This window comes from Oreochromis niloticus, linkage group LG18 (genome assembly GCF_001858045.2).
Source record: "Oreochromis niloticus isolate F11D_XX linkage group LG18, O_niloticus_UMD_NMBU, whole genome shotgun sequence".
Classification (NCBI taxonomy): Eukaryota; Metazoa; Chordata; class Actinopteri; order Cichliformes; family Cichlidae; genus Oreochromis; species Oreochromis niloticus.
The window spans coordinates 35,524,023-35,543,027 of record NC_031982.2 but is presented as its reverse complement, the minus strand read 5'-3'; the positions used below and the strand labels follow the sequence as shown (position 1 = coordinate 35,543,027).

The following is a 19,005-nucleotide window of genomic DNA, read 5'->3' as shown; positions in this document are numbered from 1 at the left end:
GCTAGCCAAGATCCCAGAGTGATGTTAAAGCTGAGTGCATGCTGACCCCGGCCCAGCAGCCAGAGCCTGAACTTCAGCAGGTAACAAACTGATGAGCGGTCAGCTTAAAGACACCATGGTGAAGGCTTTAAAGTGTCTTTGTGCTGGATTTCATCTTTGCTTTGTGTTCATACCTAAATACGTGTGTCCTCACAGGACAGGGATTTGTGTTGGCGTGTGGGCTGTAGCCTCAGGTTTATATTGTTAAATGGTAATTTTGTTACAATGCATTTCTGATCATTTTACTGAGTAAAAAGTTATGTAACAAGTAGTGTAATTAATTACTTTCTTTGGTGAGTAATTAAGTAACATACTGCATTACTTTTAAGAAAAGTAACAAGTAATGTATACTACATTACTTTTCTTGAGCAACAACCCAACACTGATACTTGTGGAGCTCTGTGGTTTGATCTTTGGCTTTGACTTACTGTTTGGTTACGTTTAGTCACTGAAATCTTCGGTTTAGAAAAGGTCATAGGTCAGGATGATCTTCTCATTCCCTTCACAGCAGTAAGCCCGCTCGCTGACTAATGTCAGACTTAGAAGTGACAGTTTTGTCTTTCTGTTATCATAATCCAGTGTGTCATAACCTGATGTGTCAGGTTCAGTTTTGACAAATCATATGAGAGCAGGTGGCCAAAGGATGTTTTGTGTGTAAAATGGAGATGTTTGACAAACTGACTGTTTGACTGCAGGAACCAAAATGGGCTGAAAGTTCACCAAAGCTGAAACACTGATGTGCCCCCTGATCTCACCCTCTTTCTGTAGCTCACAAACCAGTCAGGTGACCTTACAGGTGTTCATCTCTCGCTCTTTTTTTAAGTTGCACCTCTCTGTCAGGACTGTGAGTGACTGACATCTTCTTCTCCTCTGTAAATTGTCTTGCACCTGCTACTTACGGCTTTATCATTTTATTTTTGTGCAAACTGTGGTGACCTGATAACTGCGCCACACTTTATTGAGCAGATCTAATCGACCGTATCAGCAGCTCGAGTTTCAGTCTTGTGGTTCAGGCACATCTGAAGCTTTTTTCTGGGTTTTTCTCTATAAATAAACACAAAGTTCAGCTTTGAAAAACACCTGTAGTGATGACACTGAGGTTTCACACCCTTCACCCTTCCCACCCATCCTGCTGAGCTCCCATGGGACACCGAGATGGCCTCCCCCCAAACACCCCCCTGCGCCCCCTCTCAGCGCGTCTGCAGCAGGGTTTTCCCTTGCGCAGAGCTGCTCCCCACGCTGAGCGGAAAGTCAAACTGTGTCTGTCTGCAGACCACCGCAGCAAAAACCTGCCGACCACAGCGTGGCGTGCTCAGTGTTGGGTTTCCACAGACGTACAATTGTTTTAATGACACAAAGGATTTTCTGTTGTGGTGGGTTTGTTACTACGGGAAGGAACCGGAGTTCAGCTGGTTCACTTATTAACCTAAAATCAAGTAAAAAAAAGAAACTAAGTTAACTTGTGGCAAAGACATTTTATTTTATTAAAGCTTTCTGGGTTATAAATGTAAGGCTGTCTGAGGTTCGAAGGGAAACAAACTGTGTCGTGTCTCTGCAGATGATCTATAGTCATTTTTACAACAAGAAATTATTCTTAGTGTGAAATTTCAACTCAGCGACTCTAGAAATGTGAGAAAAGCTGCATTTAGTCAAAGATGCAAGCATGCAGACTGAAATAAAGGATCATATTTTACACGTGTAAATAAAAAGTGACACCCGTCAGGCTCAACGACACAAAAGCACCAAGCATCTAAAGCAGAGAGGGAAACAGCACCATGAGCTGCTCCTGAGGTGGGCCCGATTACTTTTTGTGGCCTCAAAGAAAAACAAACTGAGGTTGATGCAGAAAAAAAAAACAAGAAAAGAACCAGAAAATATAAATGAAACCATGTCAAAGTGACACAACCTGCAGTGACTCGCTTACCACCGGTGGCAGGTAAGCGAGTCAGTCCCTACCAGCTCCCATATTCAAACTTCGTCCATACCTGCTGCTGAATCAAAGCACGCTGCACATGTCTAAACCAGTCACATTTATTTATGGTCATTCAGTAATGGACATATTACATATGTAGTAAGTAGTTAAACATCCCTCATTTGTTTTCCATGTATTCCAGTATCTTTGCACCATAAATATGTTGCATGCATATATGGTTATACTGCTGTGTAGCAGCTGTGCGACATGTTGTTGTTGTCAGTATTGTGTGTTGTTGTTATTCTGTTGCATTAACACATTGAAAGCAAAGAAGTAGCTGCAGCCCAGTTCCTTGTATGTGTGACATAACTGGTCAATAAAACTGATTCTGATTCTGAAGCAACAAAACTGTCACGTTAAATCAAAGAAGAAGCATAATCAATAACAGCACTGGGAGAGTTTCCTGCTGCACGTCCTGCATCAAATCATCACACAGCATGGACACGAGAAATAAATAAAGTGTCAAAATTCTTCCAAAACAAAGAAGAAAATATCTGAAGATTTTTGAGGGGGAATTTCCCTTCGAGGCAACAATCATAATGGAAACAAAATCTGGGGCCAAAGAAAGAAATGGGTGAGTAAAATTGGAAATGTGTCAGAAATCAGCATGTGAGTAAAAGCGTGAGTCATCGGTGTCTCCCCTTCACCTCCCTCAGCTCTTCACGCTTCATCGCTCAGAACTGAGCAACTTTCCACAAGAACACTTCTGCAAAATCAGCTGAAGAAGCAGCCCTCCTCACTCACTGTGTTTCTGTTAAACTGTCTTTTACCACAGGCCGGCTCGCTTTGACGGACTCACGCTGTGTAGTTATGAAAGCAAAAACAAGACTTTCACTGCTCTTGGAGTGGGAAGATGGTCTCAGAACTGTTTTCGTCTGGAAGTTCCCACTTTCAGAACCATTAGACAAAAAGGCGTAAAAACGACTGCGGTTAAAAGGTTTGTGCAAATAAACATCAGAGAGACGTGAGCGTGCAGGCTGGGTTACTCTGACCAACACCACAAAATCTATGAGCATTTCAAATCTGCACGTTAAAAATAAACCGAGTGGAATCCCCAAACATTCAAAGAAAGTATTTTCATAAAATTGTGCTGAAGAATTTTTTTTACTGTAGCGGGAATGTTTGTGCATGCAGAAGAGCAGCAACGCCTCAGTGAGCTGCAAAATAAAAAGTCAAATGAAATAAATGCTGCATGTGAGGCGTGTTCAGCGTCCACGCTCCCTGAGCTCTGACTGACCCTGTGGGCTTTACACCACCAACTGTCCACTGTTTTGATACAGTGAAGAAGAGTTTTCATTGATATTCATGTTTTGTCTTCATATGCAGCTATATGATCAACAGAGATGAGTTTGGCTGGATTAGCAGAGACGGGAGCTTCATGATCCGGGCTTTCCCTTCTGGAATCATAACAGGAATAATAAACTTGGACACAGCCCTGGACTCGCTCGCTCACTATGTGCAGAGTGCTTTAGTAATTCTTCCAGGATTGCTGGGACTAATGGCTGAACGAAGTTCAAATACTCGGAATGAGGCAGTAGGGAAAGGAGGAAGTCCTAAACGTCTTTGGAGCATCCATACACAGTTTTGTGTCTGTGCCGCTCTCCAAGCCAGATTAAACCTGAAGCTGAGTTCAGAGCAGGTCCAGTTCTTGTTTTTCTTTGGAAGGATCCTAACGGAAGAATCTGAGTAGCAGCCATCAGGAGCAGGGCTGACAGATCAGCAGTCCGTCACAGGGCTAACACACAGGCTACGTCCACACTAGCCCGGAGAGATTTGAAAACTCCATGTCCACACCGTCATTTTCACAGAGTTGTGCGTCCACAAACGCTTAAGTTCCAGTGCTGCACATGCGTCAAACGCAAGAAGATTCGACCTGCCTCATTTCTGTCTGCTCTTTATTTACTTTCCAGCTCTTTTCAGTTTTTTTAAATGGACTAACAATGAGGTGGAGTTGTTGCTGCGAGTGTAACACGGGCGACACTAAAGCAGTCGCGCCAAAATGCCACGCTAAAATGAAAGATTCTTTAAAATACAAGGGGGAGCAAGCAAGTCAGATACCCAGGGCACAGAGATGAAGCAGGTCTCATCAGAAACAGTTTATTTCTAGGCCAGGGATCACAAATAAAAACACCCTTGAAAACATACATGGGAAAAATGTTATCGACAGCTAAAACTAGTAAAAATACAATTTTCTACATTTACTAAAATTCCCTGATGTCATGTCCCACAACCATGGATGCATTATGGGTCCACCAGCGGGCCAGAAACTCCTTTGCATGAGTTGGTTCCATGCTAGCCCTGTATTAGGCCGACGGGGAGGAGCCTCCTATTCCCCTCTTGTCCGCTCACTGGGCCGCCCACATCCCAGCCCGGCTTCCATTTCACACTGGAATCCTCCACGCAATGCCACCATGGATCCCCTCGTGTCAGCAACCTGCAAACACACAAATAGGGGCCAGAAAACACGTCCCGGAAGAGACCCTGGCTCATAGCCATGGCAACCCTTTCCCAGCTCAGCTGCACCCAGCATACGACAGTGGGAAAAGCGTTACTCACATATGCCGGCAGAGGTACACCTCTGCCCGGCGGTCGATAACAGGCAGCGTCTCCCACTGTCGCCCTTCACGCTGGCCATCTAGCATTCCTCTTCCACTCTGGGCCTCCTCCCTTCAGTGCTCTGCTAGCCCTGCTTTTAAAAGGTCTTTACACAGCTGATAGGCCACCTCTGGACACACCCATGCCTCAGCAGGTGGTCCCCATCAGCTAATTTGTCCCATGTGTAGCCAGTCCACAGTGGATTAAAACCATGTCATGTAAAACACTAAAAACCATGCAAATAACACGACACTCATAAATAAACACTAAAAATCAGAATAAAATGATATACAAGATAAATACAAATTTCCACTGTGTGACACGAGTAACACAAAAGAACAAAGTTGCAAAAGTGAGTGAGAATTAAAGAATTTGAAGAAAAGCTGTCTGGAGCACGTACAGACTGATATTAATCTTTTTACCATTTTACAGCAAAACAACTGCTGTATTATGGTAAATGGCCTGTATTTGTATAGCGCTTTGCACTGCATTCAGTCATCCACACACTGCTGATGGCAGCTACATTATAGCCACAGCCGCCCTGGGGCGCACTGACAGAGGCGAGGCTGCCGGACACTGGCGCCGCCGGGCCCTCTGACCACCACCAGTAGGCAACGGGTGAAGTGTCTTGCCCAAGGACACAACGACCGAGACTGTCAGAGCCGGGGCTCGAACCGGCAACCTTCCAATTACGAGACGAACTGCCAACTCTTGAGCCACGATCGCCCCGTGGCTCAAGTATAATGCCCTCGGCTATCTTAGTTTAATTGGTCACATGACTGCATCATATGACTAACATGCGTCATTGTTTTAGAAAGTCTTCGTTTTTGCGGTCCACACTGCGAAGCGAAAGCACCGTTTTCAAATGTATTCATTTTCGAGAGCGTTTTCAAAACGCAGCGTTTTCCATGAGTGAAAACGCCGTCTCAGTGTGGACGGGAGGCCAACACGGAGAGAAAACAATGCATTTTCAAACGAAAACGCATTAGTGTGGACGTAGCCACAGAGTGACGATCATTCACACTCTCCATCGTCCATCTTCAGAATAATTTATCATCACCAACATCTGCAGCCGCCTGATGAAGCAGCCAGGCTCTCGGCTGCACATCAGGATGTTTTCAGTCCAGCTGAAAGTCTTTCAGAAAACAGAGGGAACTTTTGGACTATGTTACCGAAACCTTAATCTGGAGTTTCAGCTGTATTTCCATGCAGTGTGCACAGTAGATGGAATGATCCACTTTACTCTGGTGTGAAAAGTGAAAAAGAAACTGAAAGGCACATTTCAGTAAAGAGCAGCAGCTCACAGTTATCTGGAAGGCAGTAACCTAAAAATACGCCCTTGTTTCCTGAGCTTCAAACACACCACCTTGTGTTTTTCTGAGAAGCTTCACCTGCTGCGGTTTCTTACATCAGCTCAGGTTATTTATTGACTTCTCGTCTCTCTTGAGACGACTGACAGCAGCTGACAGAGATGTTGTAACTGTGCATGGCAACGTCTTATACAGCCGTCCCTTTACCCCCAAACCAGAGAAAGCACACTCTGGTTTATTTCACACACTCACAAAGATCCCAGAACAACAAATGTTAATGAGCTCCAACAATGCACCTCCTGATATACATGTAAAGAGGACTATTAAACTAATGAGTCAGAACAGTCGGCTTGGAGCTGACGGCCACAATAGGGAAGTCAGAGACGGCCCAGTCTGGCTGCTAAATGTGGAACAGCTTCACTGCTGCACAAAATGCAGTATTTTTACATTAATGTGTCACTGTGAAGTGTGAGTAAACTACATGTTTTTGGAGTTTATTCTTGGGACAGGGTTTGCTGACATAGCAAAGTGGAAAAAAAAAAACTTGAGCGATTCAGCCCAAACCAAACTCAGTGATAATGAAGATGGAAAAATAACTAAATATAAGGACAGTGACTGAAACTCGGAGTAAAAATAACAGCACCACACAGAACATGAACCCCAGCCTCCAGCTGAGGTGGACATTGTTTGTTTTGTGGCTGCAAAGACAAATAAAGACAAAGAAACTTGAAGTTCAACGCCACAAAACCAAACAGAAAACCATCGCCCTGCCATGGTTTTTAAAAAAAGCTTCAGTTTAACCAAAGCAGGCGGCTGTAGCTGCTAACTGCAGCCCCTGAACTGGACACGTGGACCGTGTTTGTGCTGTTGGAGCATTTTAATGACATCATGTGACCAATAATATGGCTGCTGTGAGTTTAATGGGAATAACAGGCCGGCCAAGAAGTCTGAGCTCCAGTTTTTCTGAGTGAAATTCTATTTTTTCAATTATTTAATTAGCATCTTTATAGTCAGTGCTAACAATGCTAATGAGCATTAGCATACTTTCAGCTCAGTTAACACGGTGGTGGCCAAAATGTTCAGTTTGAGGCCTGAAATCAATGAGCGATGCCACAGTAATCACGTCCATCTTTTGTATACAGTACGTGCAAAAACGTTTTCATTACTGCGATCTTTTCCTGTGAAGCTAATCGGTTTTGCACTGTAGACCTCGCTGCTCTGGACCCACAAAACTACTGGAACAAAGGAGTGACGAGCAGGTGTTTGGTTTTTCTGTTGAACCTGAGAGGATTTAATGAAAACCTCTTCATGCAGCAGAGGTTTGAATCCTGTTCTCCATTGGAAAGCGTTACTGGTGTGTTTTGCAGGAGGCACTGGTGAACTGGGGGCCAGTAACAGTTAGCAGTAAATTGTGAGTCACTGACAGAAACGAGGACGTTAAGACGAAAAGACAACAGTCGTGTTAGTGTTCGCAGTATCTTATCACACAGCTGCCGTCTGGTTAACCCACAAAAACTAAAAGTAACACTCCCCACCTGACAGATCGAACTGCTGAGCTGATAAGCCTTCACGTGTCCCTGTTTACCCACGATGCCGAGCGGCTTTATCACTCAAACAATGGAGCGGTTTCCTTTTTCACTCCAACATCAATCCCACCGACCTGCAGGAAGGAAACTCCTAACATGGGCAGCAGGTGTGCTGTGTCACAGTGAAGTTTAATGAATGAACACGAGTGGTTACAGGGACAGAGATGGTTGTTGAATAAAATAAGTTCTTCGAGTAGAAAGCTCAAGTTCCTCATGTTGTTGGAAATAGATTGTTCGAGTTCTCTTACATGGAAAAACCAGCACATCACTTCCTTATTTCCTCACATCAGCCCTTCCTTAATGACTAGAAGGATGCAGATCGGGAAATGATCCAATCAGAATCCACTTTGTTGTCTGTTGTTTACTTTTCTGTGCAGTGATAGTGAAACCTCACAAGAACAAGGTCCTGGGTTTCAATCTTTCAGCCTGTTTGCAGGTTCTCTCCGGGTTCTCTCTGGGTTCTCCGGCCTCCATAGTCCAAAGATAAGCATGATTGGTTAACAGGCCACAGGTGTGAATCGTTTCGTCTTTTGTTTTAACCCTGCAACCACCTGTCCAGGTGTATGTTACCTTTTAAAAGCCAGGATAGGCTCCACCCCCTAAACTGGATAAGCAGTTAAGAACACTGATGGTTTATGAAACACTTTAAACTAACTTATCGATGACATTTAATCATCTGTCATTAAAACAAAAAGCAAACTATAATTTCCAATATTGAAGATTTTACTAACATTTAGTTTTCTGTCTTTGACTGATGAGCTGATATTTATTTTATTTTTATTAACAGACAAATACAGGTTACATGTTTACTCTCCTCAGCCACACAGATCATGCAAAGAACAAACAAACAGAAGAAAACTTGGGTTATTTGTATCCCGCTGTAACTTTACTGCATAAAGAGCTAACATGTCCAAAATGTCAGGAGTAGTTAGTGATTACAAAGAGTGTTTGTGAACTAAAAATCAAGAATGTGGGATCCTGTTTGTCAGTGATTTGCAGAGCCCAGCGCTGCTCCCGACGCAGGGAAACTAATTCTGCAGGGGAGACCTACCTTGGCACTTGTGCAGGTGAAGCCAAAGGGAAGACATGCTTCACCATATTTTCTATTGGTTGGTTGGAAACATATTTGGCGATGCTTCATCTCCTGCTTTGCGTTTGTGTGGGAGCCCCGTCAAAAACCTGTCCACAGTGTCCAAGCGCTCCTTTTTTTTTTCTTTTCATACCGCGCCCCCCCCTGCAATGGCTCTGCGCCCCCCTTAGGGGGCGGGCCCCACACTTTGGGAACCACTGGGTTAGAACAACTGTCACTTTTTTACTTCACATCACATCTAATTTCATTAAAGTTTAATAAACTTGATTCATCGTTTGGAGCCAAATCAACAGTAAGTCTTTGCATCCTGTTAAAGCAGAGTGCTGACGTGGCTCGTTCACAGCTGTAAAAATCATTCACACGTCTGAAAAACTGAGAATATGTTTTTTATAAAATAGTAAAATGTCTCAGTTTAAACATCAGAGATATTTACTGTGCTCTGTTACAGTGATTATGATGAGTTCTTATGATAAATATGTATTCATGACATTTGTACATATTTGAATTCTGGATATTTTTCACATTTTACACAGTTTCTGTTTTTTGCAGGACTCTGAACATCCACACTGATTTTTTCCAGTAGCTGAAAATCACAGAGTGTTTTGAAGCAGGTGATCACCATTTGCCTGTTTTGTCCACTGCAACATCTGGCCCAGGTGTTATGACGTATCTGACTATATTTTTCCACTTCACTCCATCTAAAACACTAAATTTCCACCGCTTGTCATTTTTATTTTCCACGCCTCCACTGACATTACAAGCGTGCCTTAACTTTTCTACGTTGCTTTCATGTGGTTTGGCTCTTCCCACGGTTCGTGCAGATCCTGATATTGATGCTTTTTTGCATCTTTTATGCAAAAATGGAGATTTTACAACAAAAGACCAAAAAACGGAAAAACTCTTTCTGAGTGGAAGAATCCGAAGTGTGGAGAGTCTCAAGTTGCTTCTTTAATTTTTTTTTTTTTTTTTTTTAATTGATTATGAGGATCATGACAGTTAAAAAGAAAAGGTTGGATATGATTATTGATGATGTATCTGGTTTCTTGGATTCTACATGTTTTTAAAATGCCTAAAATCATCACATTCCTGTAATAAAGGTGAAGAGCGGGGATAACTGATGGAGACTGCAGCGACACGTTTCTGAGTCCGCAGCAGTGGGAGCTGCTCCACCTGCGTCAGCGTTTTATTATCTGTGAGGCTGATAATAAAAACCACACTCGGGCTTATTTTTAACTGCCACAGCTGAAGGAAATCGTGCCTGATGTGATAATAATATTTGACCTAAAAGGAGTCAGGAAAGGGAAATATCTCAGAGGTTTGACTTTATCTCGGCTTCAGTGGAAAGTCAGATGACGTTACAGCCTCCGTCTGCCCCTGCAGGCCACCGTGAACTGATCAGAGATTTATTTTTCCATTTTAACTGTAATGAAGTTATTTTACAGGAAGTGACCAGGATCTTCTGTCCCTGCACAGGGAACCGGTCTGCAGCGTCGTGTCCAGGTTCAGTCGCACCTGAACGCACAGACCAGTCATCTTGTTTACTGCAGTAAACTTGCTTCATTTTTATCGTTATTAAATTTAATCAGAGTTTCTATAGTTTGATTTTGTCATCTTTACATTAAGAAGTAGTGGGTGTCTCCCACCTGACTCCCTCAGAGTCAGCTGACTGGTCGACGTGGTGTCCCGTGGTTCTGGCGGTTAGAGCCACACAGAAACATTAACGAGAGTAAAGAAGCTGGTGTTTGGTTGTTTCGTGAGTCAGAGCAGTTGTTGATCCCTTCAGCAGGACATGGGCGTGCTCTCTCCTCCTACCACACACGCTTGATAAAAAGTCTCTTTGATCTGCGATGAGACACGTCAAATACGCAGGAAGTCTTTCTTTCTGAAACACACACACGCTCACAACCCACGCACTTTATGCCGTCTAATCTTTACACTCTCACTATAAAGATAAGATTTCATTCAAATATCTCAGTCAAGATAACACGCATTCCTCTCCCGCCCACGACCTCTCTGGAGACATTAGCAGCAGTCTGAAATCCAGTAAGGCGTGAAAGTGCCCCCTACAGGCTGCACTGCTCATTACTGTAGCTGTAAATGACTCGTGTTGTGATTAAACAGAATCCGGTTTGGAGACAGAATTAGAGACACACTGAGACGGTTTGAACATGTGCAGAGGAGGAACCGAGGATGCACCGGACACAGGATGATGAAGATGGAGCTGCCAGTAGATACAGATGCAAATATCAATTGCACCAGTACAGATACTGGTATCAGATCAACACTAGCACGAGAAGTTTCTTTCTCCTGAGTTCAGTATGGAGCCCACTGATTTATCTTTAACTCTTTTTTTTAATGAAACACAAACCTCAAACATGCACTGTGGAAAATATCTGAACCTTTTTGTGTCGACTGTCACGTCTGTTTTATTCCTATGTCACATTCAGACTACAGCAGCTGATCCAAAGTGCTTTAGAGCACATTTACATTCTAGCTCTCCAAAATACCCAGCCTCAATATCAGAAACTGCAAACTGCTGACGATTCAGCTCAGACATAATGACACGCTGCTCTCCCCATACGCTGCCTTTATAGGTTAAAAGTACTGGTACTGGTATTGGTTTTGTCCCTGTGTTTACTTGGTATCGGATTGATGCTAAAATTTGCACAGCACGAGCTGCCACACAGCTGGAGAAGACAAAGACCTCAGAGGAGGATCACGGATGTAGTGAAGGAGGACGTGCAGAGGGTGGTGTAGCAGAGGAGGATGCCCGTGATGATGGAGGCAGATTGTTCGTAATCAGAGCTTTGTTTCAAGAAAACATGGTGTGAGTTCCAGCTGCAACATTGGTTGTGTGTGTGTGTCTGTTTGTTTGTGTGTGTGTGTGTGTGTGTGTGTGTGTGTGTGTGTGTGTGTGTGTGTGCGTATGTGAGTGTGTGTGTGTGCAGAATGTTTAAAAACCTCGTCATCATTTTGTGGTCATTGTGGTTTGATATGACAAAAACATGTGGCTGGTTTGTTTTCTTGTGTGATTAAAATGTGTCAGTGTTGTAAAGTTGCTCTACAAAACAGGTGTGTTGTGCTGACGGAGTTCTTCACCTCCTTTTAGCTGACCCTGTGCTCCTGCTCGCTCCCAGTGAAGAGCCTAAGATCTCTGCCATCTCCAGCTCGGCCTCCAAACCATCAGAGCAGGTCTCACTGCCATCGTGGAAACCTCTTTTACTCTTGTTGCTGTGCTTCTGCCACAAGTCCCCCCTGACACTCGTCTCCACCTGCTCCACCCTGCCCGCACCCTTGAGTTTTGGTATTTTATATTTGGTTTGAAATCATAATATTTGAACAGATATAAAACACCTGTGTGGAGGACAGTTGTGTCTGTGTGAAGCTGCTGTTGGGATTTTAACACCGAGCAGTGTGGACTTCTGCTCCCTGTGGGGAAAAGGGCGGAACCAAAGTCCGACAGTATCACTGTCGGAACCTCAGAGTGTGACATCTGCCGGATGTAAACAATGAAAGCGTTAGCATCTAGCGTTAGCTCTGAAACCTGAGAACTAAAAACAGGAAAATGTTTCCGTGTTTGTATCTCTGATGAAAGATCTCGGCTGTTGGAGTAGAAATGTCCTCTCCTGAGTGTGTGACGGAGTTTAAGAAGGAGAGAATAACGGAAACCACGGAGGGAGAGCTGGATGAGCGCAGACTGCTGGACATCACCTGGAAACCCGACATAAAGCCGCACAGCACAGGTGAGTCTCACGTGAAGCTGACTCATCCTCATCACAGCTCTGCGTTGGATTAAAGTCCAGGAAAACAGATGAAAACGCCATGAGCTCATCTCACAGAGGTGAACACACTTTCAGGGAAAAGTGATGTCAGCTGGACAAAGACAGCCGTGACAGGACAGTTATTTAAGGAGAAACAGCATCAGTGTCTGTCTGATGTCATTCATTGTTGAGTTTGTCTGTGTGACGTGTGTGTATGCGTGCTTAAGTCAGAGAACATTTGAGTCTCTGTCAGCTAAATTTCAGCTCTACAGCTTTATTAGTTTATTACTGCCCATAACTGTCCGCGTACACATGCGCAGTAAGAGGTCGATGGAGCGGAAGAGGAACACGTGATTTTTTTATACAGCATGAACATGAAGGAGGAGGCGGGTTACAAAGCAGCTTGCAGAGAAAGCAGTAAACCTTTATCATTTAAAGGGTTCAGTTCTGGGTCGTTGCAGCTGAAGTCATCACATTTATATAAATAGTTTTTGCTCAACCATCTCTTTGCCTTAAAAAGTATGATATGAAGTTTGGACACCGAAAATAATTGCTGGAAAATCTTTGGGTTTGTTTTTTCCACCCACTGTCAGGCCCTTTGTCCACACACGAACATGAATATTCAGCTCAGACTGGAGTGGCTCACAGCCAAGTGTGAAGCCACATCTCTGAGTCTGAGGTCACGGCTCTCAGCGTGCAGCGCCCCCTCCTGGTCAGGGTCGAGTAACTGCCTCTGCATCAAGGAGCCGCAGCATTTCCTCAGTCGAGACCTGCTTTATTTTATTTTGCTTATTTGTTTTTTCTATGTAACTGAACTCTGTTCTTTTGTCTAATTTTGAGATTTTCAGTTTTGTCGTATTTCTTTCAGCTATTACTGTTACTCGTTGCCTTCCATCATCATTTATTCTAAGTGTTAGTACCTAAAATAAGAAATTGCTTTCATAATTATTTCAGATTACTTTATTAAACTTTTAAAAATAATTTTGTGCCTACAGACGTCCCACAGCAGCATGTCTGTAAGGAGGAGGAGGAGGAGGAGGTTCTCCCTGAGCAGCAGCTCTGTGACCAGGAGGAACCAGAACCTCCACAGATTAAAGAGGAACAGGAGGAACTGTGCAGCAGTCAGGAGGGAGAGCAGCTGGGACTGGAGGAGGAGACGGATACCTTCACACTGGTTTTGGAAAAAAATATCATGCAGTGTGAGGGAGACATCAGTCATCAGCACAGACCGCTGGATGTCATCTGGAAACCTGAAATCAAGTTACACAGAATAGGTGTGTGAAGCTGAGGTGGTCCTAATGAAGCGAGTGTGTCTTGCGTGTGTGTAGGAGCACAGGGTGAGGAGTACAAACTAAGAGTAGACCCTCTTAGCACATATAAGACACAGGACACACGGCTACAAGCAGAGACTGGATGAGATTTTAGCTTTTGTAAATCCAATATCAACTTTGCTTAGTTAATCAAAAAAATCTTGTTTCAAATCTCTAGAAAACTTTATTCAAGAAAAATTAAAAGTTTAAATATAATATTTTTACTTTAAATTTTTCCTTTTGATTCGATATTGATTTACGTGCATTTGCACAATAATCTGACTTCAGCACACATCACAGCTCCACATCCTGAAAGCTGCTTCATTTTTTTTCCACAAATGAACTTTTACTGTGAAAGTCTGCCTGCTGAAGTGGATCTGATGTTATCAGTTTATGGTTTGGTCACATTGGAGCAGAAACGCTCTGACAGAGCCGCGTTACTGTGTGATGCTTCTTCTGCCTCATAAAGAACAGATTCTGTCACGACAGTGAAAGAAAATGTGTGATAATGATTTTATGACAACATAGAAAATGCAGTTCTGTCCTTCTCTTACTGATGATCTGAGTCAAAGCGGGAATCAACTGTCACAAAGTGCCAGCAGCATCATTATAGTGTAATGATGGTGACACAGCATTATCTGCAGTGATGCAGCGAAAGTGAAATATCAGCACAGGTTGTGTTTTCAATGGAAATTTTAAGTAAAAGTATAAGAAAAGTGCATAAACCTTCAGTTTAACAGTATCTAAAGTACCTTAACCTGTGTAACTCTGCAGAGCTTCACTGTTGTCACACAATCAAACTGAAACTGATTTTCTATCCAGATGTTGGATGTTGGGTCGAGCGAGCGCTCCAGCGACGTTCGGTAGAGCCGTTTGTTGCTGCTCCCTGAGACATGTCTGCACTTGTGGCCGATGTTGGGAAGGGAAGACAGGGAATGTAAATACAGGATGATATGTCTGTGTCACTGATATGGTGACAGTTATCACATACAAACATATACCGATATTATTAAATGATGTGGTGCAGGCGTAGCTGTGTCAGCCTGGCCTAAAAACAGACCTCAGAGTGAGGAGCTGCACTCACACTGAGGCAGGACAAACTAACCAGACTGTAAATAACAGGAAACACTTTGAGCTCACAGCAGACTAGTTAAAATAAATAAGTCAGTGATGGAAACACACGTTCTTTGTTTTCAGCATAATGTTTGGGTCTCTGTACAGTGAGGTGTCCAGTTTATCAGTTCATGCATCAGCAGGCAGCTGAAGCCAGCGTCTCACTGTGATGTCACAGCTGGCTCAAGTTAGCTCATCTCTGATTTTAACATTTATGAACAGATAAATGTTTTTATGATGTTACAAAACTCCTCAGGAAGTTCAAAGGAAGAAAGAAAGTCTGGAAAATTGATTCAAGGAGGCAAAATTAGGGCAAAACAAAGTATTTTTATTAATACCTGAAAAAAAGCAAAACTACTCCATGTACAAAAAGGCTCTCCTCACCCTGAGCTGAAGGACTCTGTCAGCCTTCAGCAGCTGTTTCTCAGGTGCATCCAAATAATCTGTGACTTTTCATCTATAATCAAAATTAGATTCTAGAATATTTTTAACTTTTCTGTAATCACACTAGAAACCTTTCTGTTCCTCCAGACGTCCCACAGCAGCCTGTCTGTAAGGAGGAGGAGGAGGTTCTCCCTGAGCAGCAGCTCTGTGACCAGGAGAGGAGCTCCAGTCTGGACCAGGAGGAACCAGAACCTCCACAGATTAAAGAGGAACAGGAGGAACTGTGCAGCAGTCAGGAGGGAGAGCAGGTTGGACTCAAGGAGGAGCCTGATACCTTTATGGTGACTCTTACTTACGGTGAAAGCGACTACAGTGAATCAGAACCAATCAGTGAGCAGCTCCTCTCTCACAGCTCTCCTGAAACTGAGAGCCGAGATCGGGAAGGGAGCGGGAATGTTGAGTCAGGAAAGAGTATCAAGCTAAGAGGGAAGAAACGGTTCAGAAACAGAGGTCGCAGTGACAGTGATGTGGATACCTGTAACACTGTTGCAGGTAAAAAGCCGGTAAAATGCACTTTCTGCGGAAAAGTTTTCAAACACAAGTCACAGATGGAGCGACATCACAGGATCCACACGGGCGAGAGGCCGTACTCCTGCACAACGTGCGGGAAAGGCTTCAGCCAAAGCAGCAATCTGACCGTCCACATGAGAACGCACACCGGCGAGAAGCCGTACATCTGCGAAACCTGCGGGAAACATTTCACCTGCAGCTACAGTTTGTTGGTCCACATGAGAATCCACACAGGTGAGAAGCCGTATTCCTGCGAGGTGTGCGGGAAACATTTCAACAGTAGCTTCAACCTCAAAGTCCACACGAACACCCACGCGGGCGAGAGGCCGTATTCCTGCAAACTGTGCGGGAAAACCTTCAGTCAGCCAAGTAACCTGAACGTCCACATGAGAACTCACACAGGTGAGAAGCCGTGCCTTTGTAACACCTGTGGGAAAAGATTCACAGACTTATCGGCGCTGAAAAACCACATGACCGTTCACACAGGGGAGAAACTTTATTCCTGCCAAACCTGTGGGAAAAGTCTCAGCTCTAGGAAAGGCCTGATGGTCCACATAAGAACCCACACAGGTGAGAGGCCGTACATCTGCAACACCTGTGGCAAAAGGTTTACCGAACTGACGGCGCTGAAGAAGCACGTGATGATCCACACGGGCGAGAAACCGTACGTCTGTAACACCTGTGGAAAAGGTTTCATCCAGAACATCCATTTGCTGTATCACATGCGGACGCACACAGGTGAGAAGCCTTACTCCTGCAGCACCTGTGAGAAACAATTTAAAGACCCATCCAAGCTCAAAATTCACACGAGGACTCACAGAGGTCGGAATCAAAGTCCGGAAACACCTGTGGGGGAGAATTACCCGGCAGACCAGGCCTGATAAACATTTGAATTTAAACGTCTCTGTGTGTGAGCTCGCCGTCACACTGAGAGCATCAGAAACTGTACAGCAGGCGTCTGTGAGATATCCCACAGTAAGGCTGTAATTTACACTGCTGCTGTGAGCCTCTTTTATTCTGTTACCTGTGCTTATTCCACTGTTAAGGTTATTTTGCTGTGTACTGTAGCTTTGCCTGTTAGGAGTCACCACATTTCAGTCTCCGTCACCTTCATGTTCTCGGCTCCTCCCACCTGGCAGGTCTACCTTTAACGTTGTTGGGGTCGTTACTCCAAAGCACAGTATGCTGCCTACACCTCCTCGCTTATTTAAACGTCCCTGAAGAAAGTCGCCCTTTACATCATTGCTGCATTACTTACTGTGGTGCAAACCTGCAGCTCTGTGTCAGGGCTGGACTTCATCACCACACGCTGGATGGTTAATGCTGTGAGATCACCGAACATGTATGCGTGTTCCCAATCCCAGTCAAACATCATCTGCTCCGTCCTGTCGTCACCGCTCTTCAGTTTAAACACCGCTGGTGTCGCCGCCGTCCTGGAACCTTCCCCCCTGCCTGCTCTTCTTCACCTCTATCACAGCCTGTGGTGCTCTGCATGCTCAAAATAATATAAAATTGTGTGCGAATACTGATAACTAGAGATGGACCGATCTGATATTACGTATCGGTGTCGGTCCGATACTGACCTAAATTACTGGATCGGATATCGGAGGGAAATAAAAAATATAATCTGATCCATTAAATATCAAAAAAGCACCTCAACAAACTTGCGACACGGCGTAACTCGGCTCATAACCGTAGCAGGTCGGAGCAGTGTGCTCATGTGATAGAGCGGCTGTGTGTATTTGTAGCCTCGCTACCAAACCAGCATTTCATCTCCGAGGAAGTTATCCCAGAGAGAAGTAAAGCAAGTGTGTAAGTTCATCTCTGAATGTTTGTAAAGCATTCCCACGTTAAGCTTAACAACCGATATATGGAACGACTGCCTCTCTCTCTCCCTCTCCTGCCGCTACTTCAATCGTGAAACTGATCAATGATCAGCTGATCGGCTTTTCTGTCGTGAGTCCGTCTCTCTTCTTTGTTTTTGGCCCACTTTGCACCAGAAAGAGGAAACCAGCGGCTGAACAACAGCAGCACCTTTAACCTTGATAAGCTGTTGTTAGAGTTTATTTAATATTACTTTCTACACCAGGATCCTTTTCTACGTAGCTGACGGCTGATAACTGTGCAGGGGCGGATCTAGCAAAGTGTAGCCAGGGGGGCCGATAGGGCATTAACAGGGAAAAGGGGGCACAAAGACATACTTTTCTTTCTTATTCTCATTTAAAATATCTAGCTTTTAATAAATAATTATCTGAATCTTACACCCAAAGTTTTAATCTGATGTAAAATGTATAGAAGTCCATTACGGTATATAGTAACTATTAAGTCTAATATACCCTAGTAAGCTATAGTACTTTTTCCTTTGGGAAGGTACCATCTGTGCAGTCTGCAATTCTGTTGAAGAAAGATGTTGAATCTATTTAATTATTCTTGAAAAATAATTTATTTCTGTGCACTTTTTATACACTGCATCAAATTAAAGTTGATTACATCGATTAAGCATCATGAGGTGGAGGGTGGGGGGTGGTTCCCTATTTTCTTTTGCTGGGAGTTTGCAACCCTATTAGTTAGGTTGCTTAATATTTCTGCTAAGTACTCTTTAAAATACCAGAATAGGGAGGATGGAGCAGGTTTAAGTTTATTAGATTGATCAGTGTCGCTGAACTATGAAATAGTTTGGGTGCAGTGTATTTTTTACATACAGGTATAACAGAATAGCTTTAGTGTTGTTGTTTATTTAAACTTGAGTATGAACTTATACAAAATGCAGCAAGATATTAAAAAAACAGTTTTATTGATTAAAAAACACACAATATCGGATTCATATCGGTATCAGCAGATATCCAAATTTATGATATCGGTATCGGACATAAAAAAGTGGTATCGTGCCATCTGTACTGATAACAGTGCAAATGTTTGCAATATAAAAAATAAATTAAAAATGTAAACATCTATGTTTAATGAACTTCAAAATACTGCATAATATTTATGCATACAAATAACCAAACATCAAGGCAAGCTGTGTAGCCACACAATGCACAATTGCATCAAACGTATGTCACTTTGTGAGCGATCTTCAAATGATTGAATAAATTTGTAGTGTTGCTCTGTGGTGCAGCTACGACACCGTAGCAAAGTTTACACACTATATCGACTTGATCCACGTCTGACTGCGCGAACCCGTAATGTTTCCACACCACTGAAGTCGTTTCACCTCTGTTTTCAACCACCGGCATTCTTTCTTCAGCAGCCGTTATCCTCTCCTCTCCAGATAA

The 19,005-nt window shown here is 43.6% G+C and overlaps 1 protein-coding gene across 6 annotated transcripts in view; it reads left to right on the top strand.

Annotated features, from left to right (window-relative positions):
• The window catches only part of LOC100704393 (zinc finger protein OZF), an 883,579-nt gene extending 866,227 nt beyond the window's left edge, over window positions 1-17,352 (top strand). The window contains exons 1-3 of one of the 6 annotated variants that reach the window (XM_019348092.2): window positions 12,028-12,335; window positions 13,349-13,392; window positions 15,343-17,352. In XM_019348092.2, coding sequence (XP_019203637.1) covers window positions 12,209-12,335; window positions 13,349-13,392; window positions 15,343-16,611 — 1,440 coding nt within the window. In that variant the 5' untranslated portion in view covers window positions 12,028-12,208 and the 3' untranslated portion in view covers window positions 16,612-17,352. The other 5 variants (XM_025900188.1, XM_025900189.1, XM_025900192.1 and 2 more) reach the window with 5 other exon arrangements.
• Window positions 17,353-19,005: the final 1,653 nt, after the last annotated feature.